This window comes from Gastrolobium bilobum, unplaced genomic scaffold, assembly GCF_033153095.1.
Source record: "Gastrolobium bilobum isolate Gb01-03AN ecotype WA unplaced genomic scaffold, APGP_CSIRO_Gbil_v1 utg8041, whole genome shotgun sequence".
NCBI lineage: Eukaryota > Viridiplantae > Streptophyta > Magnoliopsida > Fabales > Fabaceae > Gastrolobium > Gastrolobium bilobum.
The window spans coordinates 644,873-666,112 of record NW_026897652.1 but is presented as its reverse complement, the minus strand read 5'-3'; the positions used below and the strand labels follow the sequence as shown (position 1 = coordinate 666,112).

The following is a 21,240-nucleotide window of genomic DNA, read 5'->3' as shown; positions in this document are numbered from 1 at the left end:
CCATCAACAGTGAGCAATTACGTTGAATATTTCTTCTTCTTTTTATAAATTGTAAATAAAATTGTGAAATAGTTGAGATTCATATGTGACACCATGATAATTTTAAAATTATATGAAGATTCATTCCAATATGACTTTATCACCAAGGCTGCCAAAACAGGTTATAATATGCGGGTTGACATGTGACATGATATGAAAATTCATATTCGGATCAATCCGAAAAAAAATTCTTCTCGTGAACGTGATGGAAAAAATAAACAGCAAAAAAACCGTGTCAATTACCATTTTGACCTTGTTTCTAATTTTTTTGGTCAATTACCATTTTGATCTATGATTTGTGTGTTATTTGTGTACTCGTATGGTGTCAACCACAAAAAATTCGTGTCGTGTTCATATTGCGTATATTTGTGTCATGTCAAATTCATGTCGTGTCATGTGGACCCGTTTTGACATCCCTAACGCACTATATTAATTATTAATTATTAGACAACTAGTGTTTGTTTTAACATTCCACACTATTAGATTTTAATTTGGATAACAAATCTATATTTTAATACAAGTTTATCTCTTTTATATTATTTAAATTTTGATATAAATTTATTTTTAAGAATTTGATTTATATATATTTTAACTTGATGGTTAATTTTATTCCAAATATCATATAAGAATGAATAAACTATAATTATAATTAGAAAAGAAAATATTTTTCACGTAAAATAATTCAAAACAATGTGGCAGGTTATATTTAAAAAAAAGTTTGTTTACAAACTCTTACAAACTACACTAAGTACGACCGGTCATACTTTAATCATGCAGTATACGACCGGTCACACTTAGTGTAATGCAAAAAAAATTTATAAACGGATCTCATCCCCGAAATAATACTTAATATAAATTTTTTATTAAATCTTTAAAATATATATTCTATGAAATTATATCGTAAATTATATTTTTTTGTTTTTAAATTATGTTTATAATTTATTTTATAATAATAAATTTTTACTTTATATATATATATATATATATATATATATATATATATATATATATATATATATATATATATATAGGGAACAGATCCACTTACCACCAAAAAAGTTTACAACTCTTACAACCAATTTAATCACCGTTGATTTCCGTCAATCTAACGGTTATAAATTAATAATATTTATTGTGTCACATTGATTAATTTCCAATAAATTATAACAGTTAGATTGACGGAAATCAACGGTGATTAAATTGGTTGTAAGAGTTGTAAACTTTTTTGGTGGTAAGTGGATCCTCCCCATATTAAAAATGGAAATTTTAATAAAGGTAAAATTTTAGCCTGCGGATAAACTCACATCAAATCTACTAAGTTATAGGGTTTTGGGAATTAAGATTAAAAAAAGACCCAATCACAAACGAAATTAGTGTATTCGACACCTCTAACTAAACAATTGTGGTTCATGCCATGGTTGGGTTTTGTTTCCATAAGAAATCAAAGCAACAATTGTGAGAGTGGATGCTCTCCTCTTAATTAATATGTTGATGCCATGTGGAGAAAATTTAACCTAAAACGGTGGATTAATAGTGATAAGAAAAAGAGAAAAAAATATAAAAATACAAGTTATACAATTATCACAGTTTAGTTATTAATAGATGATATGATTAAGGTTGGCAAAATAGGTTAACCCGACTCGACCCGGACCAATTCGTTTGCAACCCGAAAAAAAGAGTCCGGTTAGGGTTGACTCAAAAAAAAAACAAGCCAGAAAACGCAACCTAACTTGACTCGAGCCTGATTAGGTTTAACTCGCGGGTTGGCTCAAAAAAATAGAGAAAAAAAATAACTTTTGTCATACTAATCCAACACATATGGTAAGGGAAGCTAAAGAAATTGTTTTCATTTGATATAGATATCTACTATAAAGGGAAATTTTCTTTTTATTCATAAAAAAAAGAGGAAAATTGTGTATCATTTTAAAGGATGTAAAGTTGTGTCATTTTAAATGAGAGAAAAAGATAGATAAAGGAGGAGAGAGTGGACAAAAAAATATAAAGGTGTGGGTCTCACTTCTTGTGAGAGTGAAATGACATAAGTTGTGTCATTTAAAAGGACAAACATTTTTTCATAGTTAAAGTAACAAGTTACAAGACTAGAACAACAAATCAAATATATTACAAAAGGTCTAATACTTCATTAAAAGGATAACTCATGAGCTAACCCGTTTAACTAGTTGACTAGTTTTTTTCAAGCTGAATGCTTATTTTTACCGGCCCAATCCAATTTATTTTATGCGAATTAGAAGCTAACCCTACAGATTAGCTCTTTTTTACCATCCCTAGATATTATTACGTTGAATAACTCATAAGAGTATTCATTTCGATTTTTTGTATCGGATAGATGGGATGGCAAAATGGGAAATCAAAGTCGGGATTAATTTGGTGTCTTAGGATATTGTACAAAACGAAAGAAATAGAATGGCACGGATTATGAGGGTATATACTATAAAATAGGGATCGATGGAATCTGATTTCAGGATAAAATGATACCTAGAGATTTATATCACTTATAATTAATTCACATGACAAGATCCATTTTTCATTTTTTATTTTAAATTTATTAAAATATCCTTTTTTTTCAAACCCTAATATCACTTATATTGAGTAGAGGGTAGGTTATATTAAGGGTTTACATGACAATCATTTTGTTCCCTAATATTATTTATAAATAATAATTCTTTTTAATTTATATGTATGGGAACAGTTTCTAAATTTTTTTTTTGATAATATATTCTATTTTTATTCTGAAAATAAGAATTGGGTTTGATAACAAAACAAATAATATAATAAAAAAGTATTCCTATTAAGTATAATTTCTTTTTTCATATCACCACTTTCCTTTTCAAATGGTGTGGTGGCGGTGGTAGCGTGGTGACGGTAAATTTTTTATTTATGTCTGTATATTTAGGGAGGGGATTTGGAGGCGGTGACCCTGAAATTTTTGTAAAAGAAATTTTTATATTTATTAAAAAATAAAAGAATATATAGAAAGAAAAAAAAAACTTGAACTTACTACAAAAATAAAGTATCTTTTGGGTCCTCAACAAAAATCATGCGACCCAATTTAATTCCTTAGAAAAAAATCGACCTGTGATCCCTCTGAATTCCAAAGTAAACCCATGTTAGTTGTTTTGAGAGACTAATGTAAGTTTTCTTCCAATTTTAGAGGGACCACAATTTCAACTAATCAGGTCGATTTTGAAATTTAGAGGGACCGCGAGTCGACTTTTTTTTTCCTAAAAGATTAAATTTGGCACTTTAATTTTTGTTGAGAGCCCAAAATATACTTTTTTTTTTTTTTTTCAAAAGTCTGTATGTGCACTTGCACACAGTTGCACCAATACAGGTCTGCCGATAATGGTGGTGGTGGTGATGAAATGGTGATGATGATAATGGTACTCGTGGAAAGTGAATAAGAAAGAAAAGTGTGTCTCATTTTGTGTCCGGAATTACCACACGAGCTTTCTATCCATTTTTTGTTGTTCTCGAAGCAAAAATTGAAAAAAAAAAACCTAATTACGGGAAGTACATATTCAAATGAGTATGTACTACGCATGTAGTTAGTAGTTAGTTTGTAAAAAAAAAATTGTAAATATAAACATGCTTATTGAGTAAAATCTTTATTCTTTTTCCAAACCCTAATTAGCTCTTGGACTTCCCTCTTCCTAAGCTTCAATTTTTTGAGCAACTATAGAACTAATCCAGAGCATGGTGTTAGTTATAGTCAAAGCTCTTCTTAAGCCAAAAACCTTTCTTAGATTTTTGGGGGAAATCATCTTCTCAGCAATTTCGTCGATGTGGTTGTCTTGGCATTCGAACCCGCGACCCTGTTCAAAAGAATCCGAAACCAGGGATTGGTTGGATCTTCCGCGGGATGTTACAGCAAAGATTCTCCAGAAGCTTGGTGCAATTGAAATTCTAATGAACGCTCAGTTGGTGTGCACTGAGTGGAGGAATATCTGTTTTGATTCTCTTATGTGGCGCACCATTGACATGCGGATTGATGACTATTCCTACATCTCCCACTTCAATTTGAGGACCATTGACGTGCAGAATAAGGACTATCCCTACGATTTGAGGACTATGTGTCGCAAAGCAATTAACCGCAGCTGTGGCCAATTGGTGGATATTAATGTCGAGCATTTTGGTACCGATGATCTGCTCGAGTATATCACCTATTCGTAAGTTTGTTTCTCGTTTCTTGTTTTTTGTTGTTCACTTCAAATGTTATAATTTGTTAGTTTTAGTTTGCTTTTCGAATCTTTAAGTTTCTGATTTTTAAACTTATTTTTGGTGTATGTCAAGACTTACAATTCAATGTGAATGTCAACGGTGATAAATAGGGTTTAATTTTTCAAACTTGTTCACTTTGTTAAGGCCGAGTCAATGGGACCCCAAGGTATTTTCAAGAAGGAACAATGTGGTGTCGTTCTAGAAAAAAAAAGATTGAAGTAATGAAAAATCTCAATTCAAGTTAATTTCATTTAATTTTTGTAATTTGGATGATTTCTGTTATTATATCTGTGAAAGACTAAAGAAAAAAGTTCATGTATCTCATTGCTAGAGGTCAAGTTTTCATTTTTATTGATACGTTCTCCATTTATCAATTAGAATTTGTGTGTTTATATATGCATGCATGCATGGCTGAAAATATTTTTGTATCATGCCATCTTACAGTACATGTCATCTACGACGGCTACGTTTTGCATATTGCTGTAGCATATCGGATAGAGTATTGAGTGAAGTTGCTAAAAAGCTTCCGATGTTAGAGGAGCTTGACATTTCCTTCTGTTACATACGTAAGGATGGTCTACAAGCAATTGGACAATGTTGCCCACTTTTAAAATCCTTGAAATTCAACGCTGCCACCTATGACTCTGATGAGGAGGCATTTGCTATTGCTAGAACCATGCCTCAGTTAAGCCATCTGGAGCTGTCTGGAAACAAGTTGACTAATGTTGGCTTGCTTGCCATTCTTGATGGTTGTCCTCACATTCAATATCTTGACTTACGGAGCTGTTTAAATGTTGATTTGGGATCTAGTTTGGGGAGAAGATGTGCTCAACAGATTAAGGAATTGCGGGAACCAAATGCTCCTACTGATATTTTTAGAAACTATTATGAAGCTGGGATTTTGAAGAAGGTTATGACTTTTGACAAATTTGACATCGTTCATTCACATATAAGCTCATCATGTCATTTAATTACAAATTCCATAGAGAATCATTGTATTTGATGCTCTATTTTAATGTATTTTGTAGCTTGACTCGTCTGGTCCGTGCACTGTTTACTAACTGCCATTATCACAAAATTAAACCATTCCTTTCTCTTGTTTTTGAAAAATTTTCTCTTTCAATTTTTAATTATAATTACAAAAATGTCATATTGATTTTACAAATCTTGTAAAAATAATATATTAATTGCAATTATTAGTACTCCTTTTTTCACAATTTAATAAAAAAATGTTTCTTTTTTGTATTAAAAATATAAAATGAAATCATAAAATATTTATATAAATAAAAAATATCTTGCATGTGATTGTGAATTTCAACAAATTAAGTTTGGTAACCTGTTAATTAATCTTTATTTTTTAAACGAAGTCGACATTGAGTTTTGAAGCATGATCATAATTTAGGGCAACAAATTAAGAAAATAAAAAAGAAATATTTGTTTTACTCATTTTTGTTATTCAACGAAGAAAGTATTTGAATTTTCAAAATATGTATATGTTTATATTTTTTTTATATTTTTAGTTTTTGTTTTTGATTTGTTGAAGGTATTCATGGAAATATTTAAAAATAAATAAATTATTTTTACCGGGGTTGGTTAAAAATATTATTTTATAAAATTAATTTATTTTTCTGTTTGAGAATGAATCGTTAGTGTTAAATTGAAATTTGAATTTAAAATCTTTATCTTATCATTCTGTTTAGGATATTGTTATGAGGATATTTCATAGTTGTTGTAAATAGATTTTCATTCTCTTTAGGATGTTGTTATGAGGATATTTCATACATAGTTGTTGTAAATAGATTTTATAGGAGATACTTTAGTTAGCTGTTTTTATTTTCCATGATTTTATAGGAGATACTTTTTTTTGATAATATTATAGGAGATACTTTAGTTAGCTGTTTAGGATGTTGTTATGAGGATATTTCATACATAGTTTTTTTTTTTTTTTAGTAAAACCCCTTTTGGGTTGCTGAGAAAATATACGATCCCCACTTTCGTCCCTTACAAATAAAAGTTAACTTTTGATCCTCTACAATTTCAGTTCTTTAAAATTGTGGTCCCTCAAAATTTTAACGAAGGCCCAATTTAGTCCCTAAAAAAAGATTAATATGGATATTTTTTTTGTAAAGGACGAAAATAGTAACTGTATTTTTTGTTAGCCCTAAAAAGGACTTTACTCTTTTCTTTTTTGGATAAAACAAGAAAGAATGAATCTTGTTGTTTTATAGCTATTTGGGGATTGAATTATGTGTATATAAGCTTAGTTGAGGATGAATAATATAAGAAAGTATTATAGCCATCACTGTTCCCCGCACTCCGGATTAGTCCCATAGCCGGCTCAAAGAGTCGAAGCTCGTGGGGATACCGGAGGGAGCCAACTCGTCTCAAAGAGATAATTAGGGTTGGGTAACTCAAAAAAAAAAAAAAGTATTATCTTTATATTGGTATTTGAGGGTTGACAGTTAGTTTAGGATCACGAATTGATGAAAAAATATTTTTTTTTATTTTTTTTTTCTCTAGCACTTTATTCATTAAAGACGCTTATAGTAAAATGTGTTAATAGCATTATATTATTTATTAAATATAAATTATATCTCATAAGATTTAAAAATAAATTTTGTTATAAAAAAAAATTTCTCATAGTTTTCAAAATTTAGAAATAAAAAAAAATCTGTAAAGATAGGTACATATATAGAACAGAATGATTGTCTGGTATATATAAAGAAAATTTCTTATTTTTAAAAATTTACTCTGGTATACTTTAGGATAATTTTTTTCTTTTAAAAATACACTCATTAAAATCTTTTTAAAATTTTGAAAAGTTAAAATCATTTGGAATAGTTTTGTTAAATTTACTGAAGTAACTATTTGGCTTAGTTTTTTTGGATCTAGATCCTCTCATGTGAAAATTCACATGACCATGTCATGTGGGGAATAATAACCATACAAATGTAGATTAATAGTAATAAAGGAAGAGAGAAAAAAATGTTAAAATAGATAGTTATGAAATCATAACCGTTGATTTATCTTTGTATGGTTGTGATCTTCACATGACCATAGCATGTTTTTTTTTTCATATTAGAGGATCCATTTCCTAGTTTTTTTGTTTTGCCAAATAAAAAATTTATAAATTTGAACTTAAAAAAATAATTAACCAAAAAATCCGCCTTATTCATTATTATATTATTTCGTCCTCTAAAAAGTGTTGATAAATATATAAAATTACATATTTTTATTTATAAAGTAATTATATAAAAAATAATTTAAATAAATAAACCAATAAAAAACAGTTCAAAAGATTTTATTTAAGCAAAAAAATTAAATAAATAACATTGAAAATATTTATATTTTATAAATAAGAGAAAGATGAATTTAAATAAGAATAACAATTATATTATTCAATCAAAGTAGAGGATGCTCTACAAACTATTGGGCAATGTTTCCCCCTTATAAAATCCTTGAAATTTAATAATTGATAAATTTATATAATATTTTTAAAAACATTGTAATAAAAGTATAATGTTTATACATTTATGAAATCTATATCGCAACAATAAAAAAGTGTTATAGGGCATTTGTCATCAACAAATTTATTTATCAAATAGCTAATTAAAATTTTATATAAATCAATTATAAATCCATTAATGAATTTACACAAATCTTTTTTCACAATGGATCTCAGGACTTTTAATGTCGTCGTCGTCTTTGAAACCTCGACTCTCTTTTCAAGAACCTGAAACCATGAATTTGCTGGATCTTCCTTGCAATGTTCCTCGTGGTATTAAGCAATGAACGCAATAATTTAAGCATCCGTAATTAAATACACATTTATTCCTAGCATGCATACCAATTGTTGTCCTACCTCATTTCAAGATCAAAACCCCAATATTCATATCTAGGGTTCAACCCTCAAACTATTCTCAACTATCAGATTGATCAGTTCTAATAAAGAAAATAGAAAATACGCACAAGGTAGAGACAAAGATAATTATATAAATGAATAAAATTAAATCAATCCATCGTAACAAGGGTTCACATAGGGCTCGTGACCCTAACTACAATAAAAGAAAACTAGCCAAGCATAATCATGGCTAAAAATAATCCAATATTCAAAAGCATAAAATTAAGGAGAAAAGAGAAAAAGAACTTGATCCCCAGGAATCACCTCAGAGCTCTGTCGTCGTCTCTCTTCAGAAGAATAGGTCTGAATCCTAATTCTGTCATAAAGATCCTATTTATATGACTCTTTTCCTTCTCTCAAAAATACCCCCAAGATAACACGGTAAAATTTCCTCGCAACCCGGCGCCACTTCGCGCGGAGTTACTGTCCAATTGTGAAAAGTCGGACCTGATTGCACGTACACGCGCCAGTTGACGCCACCTCCTTGCTTTTGGGCGCCACTTGGCGCCATTCCTCCTCACTTTGGGCGCCTAGTGGCGCCACTCTTTCTTCTTGTTGGGCGCTGGTTTGTTTCATGGTGCTGGGAGGCGCCATTTGCTTTACTTTGGCGCCACTTAGCATGAGTTTGGCCCTAAGTGGCGCCATTTCTCTGGACTTTGGCCTATGCTGCACCCGGGTGAAATTGCATTAACAGGAACATGCTTTTTATAATTTTCACTTCTTTTCCTGTAAAAACACAACCAATAGGTGAGAAATATTATTGAAAAGAAAGAATAAATATAATTAGCAAATATATATTTAAATTGCTCTTTTATGACTCAATTTTTATCAATTTTAACACAAAAAATCACACTTGCCAGAGGCACATCAATAAACCTTTTAAATATTGATTTATACAGCAAATTTTACTTAGTTACTTGATACATGGTTCTCGGTCAAGTACATATATGTGAGGACAAAACATAAAATTTACACATTCTCTTAATATTCTTTTAGTACCAAAAAATTCATCAATCAAACAATCAATTTTAAAAGAAGTAAATTCAGAACTAAATAAAAATAAAATTAAAGGTACGAATGTAAAAAAATTTAAGAAAAGAATTTGGCAGAGTAACAATATTATAACAATTTTCTACAAATTCAACTTTAAAAAAATAATGATAAGAAGAAAAATGAGAGAATATTTTTATCTCTCAATATTACATTCCTTCGATTTCCCTTAATTCCTTTTCTTGATTTTTTTTTTCTTGTATCTATTTGCCTCTTTTCTCTCTTCTTTTCTACTCTTCCCTTTCTCGGGTTCTTTTTTCTTCATTTTACTTTCGTATTGTTTCTTTTGTTTTAGACCATCTGTGCTCTTCCTCTCTTTCTTTGGTAACCTCCATCTGTGCTCTTCCTTTTCCGCTGGGTGAAGATATATATATATATATATATATATATATATATATATATATATATATATATGACTAATTGTAATTATTACATAATTAGAATCTAATGAATACTTAACTAAACATCATTGCTTTAAAAAATATCTACATGTCATCTTTATCTTCCTATTCTACGTGTGTCACTCTGCCATATGTATATTGTTTCTACCATATGTTTGTAATATATATATTATGTAATATTTATTTATCTTTTACTTTTAATAAATAACGACAAAACAATAGTTTTAGGTATTATTACATGTCAGTTAAGTTTCAGATATAGCATGTTATAGTGTATGAATTGTTTTTTGTATAGGCAAATAATAATAACTATATATATTATATAAATAAATATGTATATTTGATAAAGTTTTTTTTTTAAACATTACAGAAGTGTAAGAACACTAATAGATGTATACATATAACCCAATAAATTAACGTTAAAAGTAGCACTTAGGTAATTATATGTATAAACCATAAATGACGTAATATATATTTCACAATGGATCTCAGGACTTTTAATGTCGTCGTCGACGTCTTTGAAACCTCGACTCTCTTTTCAAGAACCTGAAACCATGAATTTGCTGGATCTTCCACGCGAAGTTACGCCAACGATTCTCGAGAAGCAGTCGAAATCCAATGTGCATTCAATTCGTCTAGGGACACGTAAGAAAATTTTTCTATGGAAATTACTTCACACATAGTGCAAGAAGAGAAGCAAAAAAAAAAATGATGGTTCAATGAGCTAGGCTCACAAGGCATATGGATCAGATGTGCAGCAGCCTGTAATCCCTCCACTGTCAGGAGCCGGAGGTGTTCGCTGCTCTGTGAAGCCAGCCTCACGCGCTGCCCTCCGGTTTAGAAGCAAAGAGACCTGAGCCTTCGCTCAGGACCCGTAGACAACTCTCAACTTGGAGTGGGCAGGCCAGCACAATGCAGCATCTCACCCAACCCAGTGTATCCATAACCATGTCCCATCATCTCATTGCCCCCACATGGGTTACAAGTTGGCGCTACTCAACTCGGTGTACCGACATGCCTGTTAAAGGTTTTAAATACAATGATTTTTGTTATATTCCACACCATGTGGGACTTACAAATACCAACACAAACAATCAATCCGAGGAGTTGTAAGTTAGTCACACTCCTCCATGACAATCACTATCCTTGTGTGTATAATTAGTTGTTTATGTAATATACTGATTATATATTTACTCAATAGAAACGGGGAAAGAAAGAAAACTTACTATATCTGCGGAATGGAGGAAGAGCCGAGCTCAACTTTTTTGTTGGAATCGGAACACTACCAAAGCATAGCAAATACAAACAACAGAAATGAGGAAGCAGGGCCAGGAAGCCACCAATATCTTAAGCGGTTTGGTTGAGTAACCTCAAATTTTTGGATGGCTCAGTCAGTCAGTCAGACTTCGTGCTTGTTTTGCTTTCTATTTGCAGGGGCAAGAGTGCCATAGTCGTTAACAGATGTTATATGCTTGTCTCAAAATTAAGTCATGTCTTTCCCGCTGTTCTCGTTGTAAAGGTGTAAGGTTCGAACCATGCTAATGCAATATAATTTTTTTTTATCTTTTTTGAGAAAATGATTTTTGTTTTTGTTTTGAAAAAAATTAAAAAACTAAAGTAAACCGAGACAAGTTTTTGCAATTTAATAGAGTCAATGACCCAAGTAACCCAGAGAAAGACTAGCTTCTTTATTGCATAAATATGATATGCACTTGGTTAATAAAAAGTACCTTTATTTTTATATTTTTAATCTAATCTTTTGCTAAATTTATTTTATGAGATCATCTGAACGTTTATATTGATCTAGATAAACATTTTCTTAACTTAACATATTTAAGATATGATTTGAGGAGAGAGAGGGTAGACTAATGTGGAACAAAATGACTTGTAGGAGAATTTCAATCGTAGGATCAAGTAGCCTCTTAAAAGATCTCATGCCGCTTGAGTTATAATTAAACAATATAGTTTCACATTAATAATTAAAAACATCCATTAGAAAGTAACTAACTATATTGGAGCTAATATAACACTTTTTGGATGATCATATGGTGCATGCACTAAACTGGCCTTAGTTTTCCATTAAAACGAGATGAGTTACACATAGGATACTTTAATGGTTTTATATTAGATTTCTCTAACAATTCATAAGTTTTATAATGAATAATTTATCCTATTGTATTTTGTTGATTTACAGTAAGAGAAGGATATGAACGTCTATCCTATGTCATCTTCTCTGACCACCAAACTAGCCCTTAGTTTTCCATTAAAAGTGTCTATTGTGACTTCATAAGTTATATTCTTTTAAGGAATTGATACCTTATAATTCGGCCCAACTAAAAAAGTGCTGAAACGGGACTCGTTGAAACTGTCCTCCTTGTGGTGCATGAAGCCTCCTTGTTCATTGAGATCAGACCCCTTAATCCTTTCTTTGAATGAGATTTGGTGAATGAATAAGTATTCAAAAATTCAAAGATGTACCCAAAATGTAAAGTTCAGTTGACAATATAGGCTGAGTAAATAGAAAATAAACATGGATTTAATTTTCACTAAATACATATTTAGAAATGTACGAAAAGTTTTAATTAAGTCAGGATATAATAAAAAAATAAAAATAAAAATTCCATTGTCAGCGGAAGAAAAAATCAATGTGTATTGAGAATGCAAATTAGAGAAAACAATTGGCTAGCTATTTACTATTTCCCAGGCTGGCTAGCTAGTTTCTATAGTGGTGATACTTCCCACAATACATTACACAATTTCCTAGGCATTGCATGAATCTCTTCCTAACTAAAGGAGTGATGTATTACTTAAAACGTGATCGCTCTGTCTTCTGTGTTCTGGGCATGCATGATGCCTTGATTATCGTGTATATTTTGGAGAGTTACGATAATAATTAAGTAGGAAGATGTGCTTTACGAAGAAGAGATAGGAGTCAAGCAAGCATGGCATCCATCTTATAAATTCCCATAAAGCATTTTCCGGGAAAATCAGTTTCTCTCTAACAATGTCATCATCTTCATCTTGCAACACGCTACCTGATTCCCCTGAACTCGAAACCCGGAATTGGCTGAATCTTCCGCCCGATGTTACGTCAATGATTCTGCTGAAACTTGGAGTTATCGAAATCCTTTTTAGGGCTCAGTTTGTGTGCACTAAATGGTGGAGAATCTGCGAAGACCCTGGCATGTGGCGTATCATTGACATGCGGATTAAGGGTCTTGATTACTTAAACTACATTAATGTTATGACGTTTATGTGTCGCCTCGCAATCGACCGGAGCTGTGGCCAGTTAGTTGATATTACTCTCGAGCGTTTCGCTGGCAATGATCTGCTCAAGTACATTGTGAATTCGTAAGTTCTAGATTTTATATCTCGTTTCTTGTTCTTAATTTGCCGTTTGCTTAAAATGTTAATTTTTTTTTTTGGAGTAAATATTTTTTTGGTCTATAACAAAAAATTTGATACTCACTCTAGTCCCTTATAAAAAAAATTAGTTGTCTGGTGTGGGTCTTTATTAAATTTGTGAGATCATGATTTCAACTAAATAAGTTCACTTTGAATTTTTTATCCTAAAGACATCCAGACTAATTTTTTTTGTAACTAAGGAGACAGTGTTTTTTTTGTTTGAGACTTAAAAAGGTATTTAGAAGTTCGTTTGTTTAAGTTTTTAGAAAAAGTAACTTTTATCACTTTCTTATTTTAAAAGTATTTTTTACAAAAGTTAAAGCTATTTATATTTTTATAAAAATATTTAGATTTTGAAAAAAATATTTAGCTTTTGACTTCTGTTTTTTTTAGAAGTTAAAATTTTTAGCTTCTGAAAAAAGTAAGTTTTTGGCTTTTTTTGTAATTTTTTTTTTTAAAAGCAGACATCCAAACGAACTAAAAACGAGAAGTGCTTTTTTTTATTGAAAAAAGCAACTCTTGAACAAAAAAAGCTCATCCAAACGGGCCTACTCTTTTTTACTTTTCGAATTTTTAAGGTTCTGTTATTTAAACTTATGTAAGGTGTTTGTGTCAATTGTTATCATATATTTATCCGATAAAACAGCACACCACATCTCCGACGCCTACGTCTTGTGATTTGCTATGGGATATCGGATCAAGTAATGAGTGAAGCTGCGAAAAAGCTTCCTTTGTTAGAGGAGCTTGACAATTCTTTCGGCAGTAATTCTACTGTTGCTCTGGAAGCTATTGGCCAGAGTTGCCCGCTTTTAAAATCCTTGAAATTCAATAGGGCTTACAGACATCGATTCATGCAAGACCGTGATAATGAGGCACTTGCTATTGCGAAAACCATGCCTGAGTTACGTCATCTCGAACTTAATGGAAATCAGCTTACTAATGATGGCTTGGTTGCTATTCTTGATGGTTGTCCTCGCCTCGAATCTCTTAACTTACGTCGATGTTTTAACCTTGATTTGCGATGTAGTTTGGGGAAAAGATGTGAAGAACAGATCAGGGATTTACGGCTTCCATATACTGTTCCTGCAGTTGACCTCAGAATTGATTCCGATTTGGATGAAGATGATGTAGGCTTCTATTATGATTTAGCCTTTACGTTAATCGAAAATAGTGTTGAAGATGCTTATGAATTTTGATAAATTTGACAGTGTAATTAGAACATGTGAAGTGAATTATTTAGTTGCTTCTCTTAGTTGCTGTTTTATTGAATTTTGTATGTGTTGGCGACGTCCAGCCTCAATCTTGATAAGCTCATCGAGTGCTTGCGTCGTTGGCTAGCTATTTCATTTTTATTAAGGAAAAAAATGTTTATCATTTTAGATCACATATCTTATATCGTTTTATATTCATCAATATGTGAGACCCACACCTTTAATTATTATTATTTTGTCTACTTTCTCTTCTCTTCTATCTATCTCTTTCTCACTTAAAATGACACAACTTTGCAAACTTTAAAATGACACACACTTTATCCTTTTATTACATATATGTTCTAAAGCTTTTTCTTCCGTTGTATTGCATATATTTTATAAAAATGTTTTGTTTCTGTTTTCAGTTTATATTAGATTTGTGTGAAATTGTTAAGATGATGACATTATTATTCTCACAAATCTTTGAAAGTGGGAATAATAAAACGAAATCAAACTTTCATTTTGTATTTATTTAGAGAGTTTATTCTCCCATTTGTTATTTATTATGCCAATGTCAATGATTATATGAGAGAATTATAATCATACAAAGCTAAATCAATAATATTAATATAAAAGAGATAAAATTATTGTGATAAGTAATTATAAAATTATCACTGATGATTTATCATTATATTGTTACATAAGAGCTATGAAGCACCGACACTTCAAAGACCCTGACGTGTCGTGTCCAACACTTTCCGACACTCTCGGACACTCCGACACTCCCCGACACTCCGACACGCATTATAGAAATTCAAAAAAGATTTAGAGGTTGCGTTGCATTGAGTTTTTAGTTCCAACTATTAGATTTGTTGGATTACGATTACCATTTTATTGAATTTAATATAAATATTTGGGATATCTTATGTTTGTTTGCAAAATTTATGAATATTATAAGTTTAGATTCATTTTTTTGCTAAATTATTGAATATTAGATATAATATACACTATATAAATTAAAAATATTATTTAATATCAAGACGTGTCCTAACGTGTCGAAATCTAATATTTTTTAGAATTAACGTGTCGGAGTGTCGTATCGTGACGTGTCCCGTGTCAGTATCGGTGCTACATAGCATAACAGTATTCATTTTCATTTATTTATTAGTTAGTATAGAGAATGAAATCTTAAAGTATTTCTGCAAAATATCTTCATCAAAATCCTATTGAAAAAAATATAACGTTTTGTTGAAATATTTTAATATTTTATCTTTATTTGTACTAATAAATACAAAAATTATATTTTAATTAATTTCGTTTTATTTCCCATTCTCGAAGATTTGTAAATAAAATGGGTCAGTCAAAAATTGGTAAATCACTATAGAGGTGTAAATAGTCTACACTAAACTTTGGTTTAAACAGGTCAAGTTTGTGTAAAAAATATTAGGTTTGATTTAGCCTGTTAACCTGTATATATAGGTCCCAAATTACAAGTCTTGTCTGACTTATATTTAAAAAATAAAAGCTTTGTTTACCATAAAAATAAAAGTTTTGATTAGGCTTGAAAGAATAACTAAAATAATATTACTTTATTATTTAAAATTATTAAAATCAAAATTTTATTTATTTTATTTAAAATAAATAATATGATATAAGTGTAATATGTACAAAAAAAAAACTTAACCTATTTTCGAAATAAATTTTTTAAAGTCTAAATTTATTTTATTTCACTATTTATAAAAAATTAAGTCTGATTTAATTTAATTTAAGGCTATAGACTTCTCTAGATCAAATTAGTCCATTTACACCACGAATCACTGTTAAATCGAGTGGTTAGCATTGGGTAAGGCGCAGAATTGGTAAATCATTTCCTGTGGCCGAATCCGGGCTTGGATGTGATCATGTGATGAATAGGAAGGCGTGATAAAAAGACTATCCGTTCATTTTTTATTACAAATTTATTAAAATGAGATTAATGTTGTTTGACTCAAGAAATATTTCCTATAATCCAAAATAATATTAATTTAGAGTTTAAAATAAAAAACAAAAGATGTTTTTAATAAATTTTAAATAATATTAAAAAAGTAAAAAATATTTTTTTTTCTAAATCTTATCGTTTTGAATTATTGAATAAAAATCTTAGTGGTATATTGGATTAAGATTTTAAAACACTTTTTTGAGATAAAAAATCTTATAAATTTTGAAAGACTATTCAAAATTAGAGAGATTTTAAAGACTTCTTTTTCAAACAGGATTTTATAAGATTGAATTTTAAAGGATTTTAATAGAATTTATAAGATTTGAAAGAACAATACGAATTTATAAGATTTTAAAAAATCATATGAATTTTTAACAAATATTTAAAATTACAAGAGGGAATAAAAAAAGTTAACAAAAAAATGCAATGATATTAATAAAAAAAGAAAAATGTAATATAATTTTCTCAATTAGTAAAATTCATGATAAATTTTCGTTAGGAATTTTTTGCAATTGATCTTGTAAACTTTGAGATTTTTGTTCCACGTGATATGAGTTTTCTAATCATATATCATATGCATGTTTTTATTATGTATTCCAAAAAAAATTCGAATCTGAATTTCTGGATTTTATTACATTAAAGTTTAGAAAAAATTTCAAATTATTTCAATCGATACATTGAAATCTTAAATTGCTTCGGAAGTTTTGAAAAACAGGTTTTCAGTGATCTATTGACACAAAAATTGTTAGAAATCGTTTCCTATAAGAAGGAATTTCGTTCATTAATGTACTATTATGAAACAAAGGATTCATATTATGAAAGTTTTCATCTTTCTTTAAATTGATTTTGTTTCATTGATGTAAAATAAAAATTGGTTTGGAGGGTTTTTGTTCCCCGTTATTTTTCCACTGTTTTATCTTGTTTTTAATATAAAAAGCACACATTTTCGTACCAAAAAAAATATGACCAATAGCTTGAGAAATCGTTTTTAAACTTTCATAAATTGCTCCAAAATCTTTTTTTTTTTTTAAGATGAATTTCATATCCAAATCCTGTTGGGTTATTGGTTTCGGATTGTTTGTGATGAAAATTGATCAAAAATATGTTGTTTTTGAGTTTTGACGCAGCTCTTATGACGATTTTGAGCGGGTTGACCCACCAAAGGAAGAAGAAGACACTGCAATAAAGAAATCTCAAGGGGGCTAGTGTGAGATTGTGAGAGAAATATTCTATTTAAATTTTTCACTAAAATGTCTCACGAAATTCACATCAATAGAAAATTCATTAAAATCTTAAGATTTTTAAATACCACATTGTTACCTTTGTTTAAAATTCTGATTGAATACAACGGATCTGGAAACGGACTCTAAAATAATCTTTTAAAATCTCAATTGAATAACAATAGATTTTTTTGTCCAAAAATAATCCATTAAAATTCTTTTTGTCCAAAAATAATCCAGTAAAATTCTTTGAAATTTCAACCCAATACATCCCCTAATTTTTTCTTTTTACAAACCTTAATTATCTCTTACACGCGAGTCGTTTTTTTTATCCAAGTATCAATTCTTTGAGCCTCTATGAAACAAATTCTGACGGTGTTCTTAATTATATTCAAAGGTCTTCTTAAACCAAAAATCCTTTTGAGGTTGTTATGGAAAATCATTTTCTCAGCATTTTCATCGAAATCCAAAACCAGGGATTGGCTGGATCTTCCGCCGGATGTTACTGCAAAAATTCTCCAGAAGCTTGGAGTAATCGAAATCCTGATGAACGCTCAGTTGGTGTGCACTGAGTGGAGGAGCATCTGTTTTGATTCTCTTATGTGGCGCACCATTGACATGCGGATTGAGGACTATCCCTGCATCTCCCACTTCCATTTGAGGACTATGTGTCGCATAGCAATCAACCGCAGCTGTGGCCAATTGTTTGATATTAATGTCGAGCGTTTTGGTAACGATGATCTGCTCGAGTACATCGCCTATTCGTAAGTTCTTAAGTTTTGTTTCTGGTTTCTTGTTGTTTGTTGTTCCGTTCAAATATTTCAATTTGTTAGTTTTCGTTGGCTTTTCGAATAGTTAAGTTTCTGTTTTTTAAACTTATATTTGATGTATGTTAAGACTTACAATTCACCAACAAACCTGGTTAGTCCCTTGAGCATACTGATAATGGTTCGATACCTACCTGGCAGTGTGTATAAAAAAAAAAGTTTTGTTCAAAATCCACTTCAATAATTTTTTCTACTTCTCGAAAGGAAGAGTTTTCGGCTGTTGATTGGGAGATACTTAGCGGTGTGTATAAATATTAAGTGAAGTTGTGTGTTTATATATGCATGTAAGTATGGCTGAAAATATTTTTGTATCTTGCCATCGTACAGTACATATCATCTACGACGGCTACGTTTTGCAGATTGCTCTGGCATATCGGATAGAGTATTGAGTGAAGTTGCTAAAAAGCTTCCGATGTTAGAGGAGCTTGACATTTCCGGCTGTTACATACGCAGGCGTGGTCTACAAGCAATTGGACAACGTTGCCCACTTTTAAAATCCTTGAAATTCAATGCTGCCTCCCTTGACTCTGATAAGGAGGCATTTGCTATTGCTAGAACCATGCCTGAGTTACGCCATCTGGAGCTGTCTAAAAACAGGTTGACTAATGTTGGCTTGCTTGCCATTCTTGATGGTTGTCCTCACATTGAATATCTTGACTTATGGCGGTGTCCAAATGTTGATTTGGGAGGAAGTTTGGGGAAAAGATGTGCTCAACAGATTAAGGAATTACGGGATCCAAATGGGCAATGGCTCCTAATGATATCTTTAGACAATATTATGAAGCTGGGATTTTGAAGAAGGTTAAGAATTTTGACAAATTTGACACCGTTCATTCAGATATAAGCTCATCATGTCATTTAATTAGAAATTTCATAGAAAAATCGTTGTAGAAGTTCACTAAGATGAATTAAGCTACAAAATTCATTAAAAAGCAATAATTGTTTTACTCATTTTTGTTATTAAACGAAGAAAGTATTTCAATTTTCAAACTATATATGTATATGTTTATATTTTCAAGGGGGGTATTGGATTGAAATTTCAAAGGATTTTAATGGATTATTTTTGAACAAAAAAATCCATTGATATTCAATTAGGATTTTAAAGGATTAAAAAAAATCATTTGATATTCGATTAGTATTTTAAAAAATTATTTTAGAGTCTGTCCAAATACGATCCGTTGGTATTCAATTATGATTTAAAAAAAAAAAAAAAAAACAATCTTGTGGTATTCAAAAATCTGACGATTTTACTGGATTTTCTATTGATAGGATGTCCCTCTCATAATCTCATTCTAACCCTTAGGATTTCTTGAGACTCTCACAATCTCATCCTAACCATTAGGATTTTTTGAAATTTCTATTGCAGTGTTTTCTTCTTCCTTTGGCAGGTTGACCCGCTCGAAATCGGGTTCGGTCATGGGTCAAAGCTAAAAAATAGCAGATTTGTGAGCGATTTTCATCACAAAACAACCCAGAAAAGTCACAATTTTTCTTAGCTCAAAAAGGTGTGATTTTGTATTAAAAATAAAAAAAAAAATGGTGGAAAAATAAAAGGGAAACTAAAACCCTCAAACCAAATTTTCGTTTTATATATAATGAAACAATATCAATTTAAAGAACAAAAAAATATTTCTACAGTTACTGCAGCTAAGTTATCTGCATTTACTCCTAAAACGATATTGTTTTGGGATTGAAAGATTAAAAAATTATAATTATAAAGACTATAATAACTCTGAAATAAATTAAAATTATAAAAATCCCATGATTTTTGCCCCAAAACTACGTAGTATTGGGCTTACTGCAGAAAAGCGAACCCTCTAAAGAAAGATTTGACAGGTAGTTTAGGATCACGAATTGATGAAAATAAAATATTATTTTCTGTTTTTTTTCTCTAGCACTTTATTTATTAAAGACACGTATAGTAAAATTTGTTAATAGCTTTAAATAACACTATTTTGTTATATATATTATTTATTAATATACATCATCTCTCATAAGAAATAAAAAAAATTGTTATTAAATATTATTTTTTTCTCATGGTTTTCAAAATGTAAAAAAAAAAAAGAAAAAAATTTGTCCTTTTAAAGATATAACTTTGTGTCATTTTACATCATAACCGTTAATTTCTGTCAATCAACGGTTAGGATTTATTGGGTTTTATTGCGAATTACTAATTAATTAATAAATTTAACCCAATAAATTCTAACCGTTGATTGAAATCAACAATTATGATTTAAAATGACACAAAGTTATATCCTTTAAAATGACAAATATTTTTTCCAAAAAAAAATGTACAAAAATAAGGACATGAAACAGAATGATGTTCTGATAACTGATATACATATAAAGAAAATTGCTTATTTCAAAAAAATTCTCTGGGTATACTTTAGGGTAATTTTCCCCAAAACGAAGGAGGTTAGCTGCTAACAAGGTGTTTATTACATGAATATTGATTCTGTGAAGCATAGCCTCCACTGTAGTACGCGCATCCTTGAATATCATTGTTGATATATATAGTCCCACATTGGTTGTATGAGCAACTAATGTGGAGTTTATAAGGACTTGGGCACTCCCACCCTTTGAGCTAACTTTTGGGGTGTATCCCAAGGTTCTTTACATGGTATCAAAGCCTCGCAGTCCCAACTTTCTCTTGTGACGTTTCTTAACACAGGTAGGATGGGCCTGTTGCATTGTCCACTCTTCAAGCCTAATGGGCTCTTGTGTGAGGGGGCATGTTGAGATGTATAGTCCCACATTGGTTGAATGTACCAACTAATGTGGAGTTTATAAGGCCTTGGGCACTCCCACCCTTTGAGCTAGCTTTTGGGGTAGTGTATCCCAAGGTTCTTTACATGATATCAAAGCCTCGCCGCCCCCCACTTTCTCATGTGGAGTTTCTTATGTTGAGATATATAGGGTGTGCATGACAACCATTCTATTCCCTAGCATTGTTTCTGAAAAGAAACAATTCTTTTCTATTTCTATATCTT

At 30.5% G+C, this 21,240-nt stretch overlaps 3 protein-coding genes across 3 annotated transcripts; all 3 read left to right on the top strand.

Moving 5' to 3' along the window:
* Positions 1-3,753: 3,753 nt before the first annotated feature.
* LOC133309060 (putative F-box/LRR-repeat protein 23) lies at positions 3,754-5,339 on the top strand. Its single transcript, XM_061509798.1, has 3 exons — positions 3,754-4,226; positions 4,765-5,188; positions 5,307-5,339. Exons 1-3 carry the CDS (start codon positions 3,754-3,756, stop codon positions 5,337-5,339), a joined length of 930 nt encoding a protein of 309 aa, XP_061365782.1.
* A 7,295-nt stretch (positions 5,340-12,634) lies between these two features.
* LOC133309059 (putative F-box/LRR-repeat protein 23) lies at positions 12,635-14,231 on the top strand. Its single transcript, XM_061509797.1, has 2 exons — positions 12,635-12,981; positions 13,682-14,231. The coding sequence occupies exons 1-2, from the start codon at positions 12,635-12,637 to the stop codon at positions 14,229-14,231; spliced, it is 897 nt and encodes a 298-aa protein (XP_061365781.1).
* Positions 14,232-17,780: 3,549 nt separating this feature from the next.
* Positions 17,781-19,046, top strand: LOC133309058 (putative F-box/LRR-repeat protein 9). The gene is made up of 2 exons (XM_061509796.1): positions 17,781-18,187; positions 18,578-19,046. Exons 1-2 carry the CDS (start codon positions 17,781-17,783, stop codon positions 19,044-19,046), a joined length of 876 nt encoding a protein of 291 aa, XP_061365780.1.
* The last annotated feature ends 2,194 nt before the right edge of the window (positions 19,047-21,240 follow it).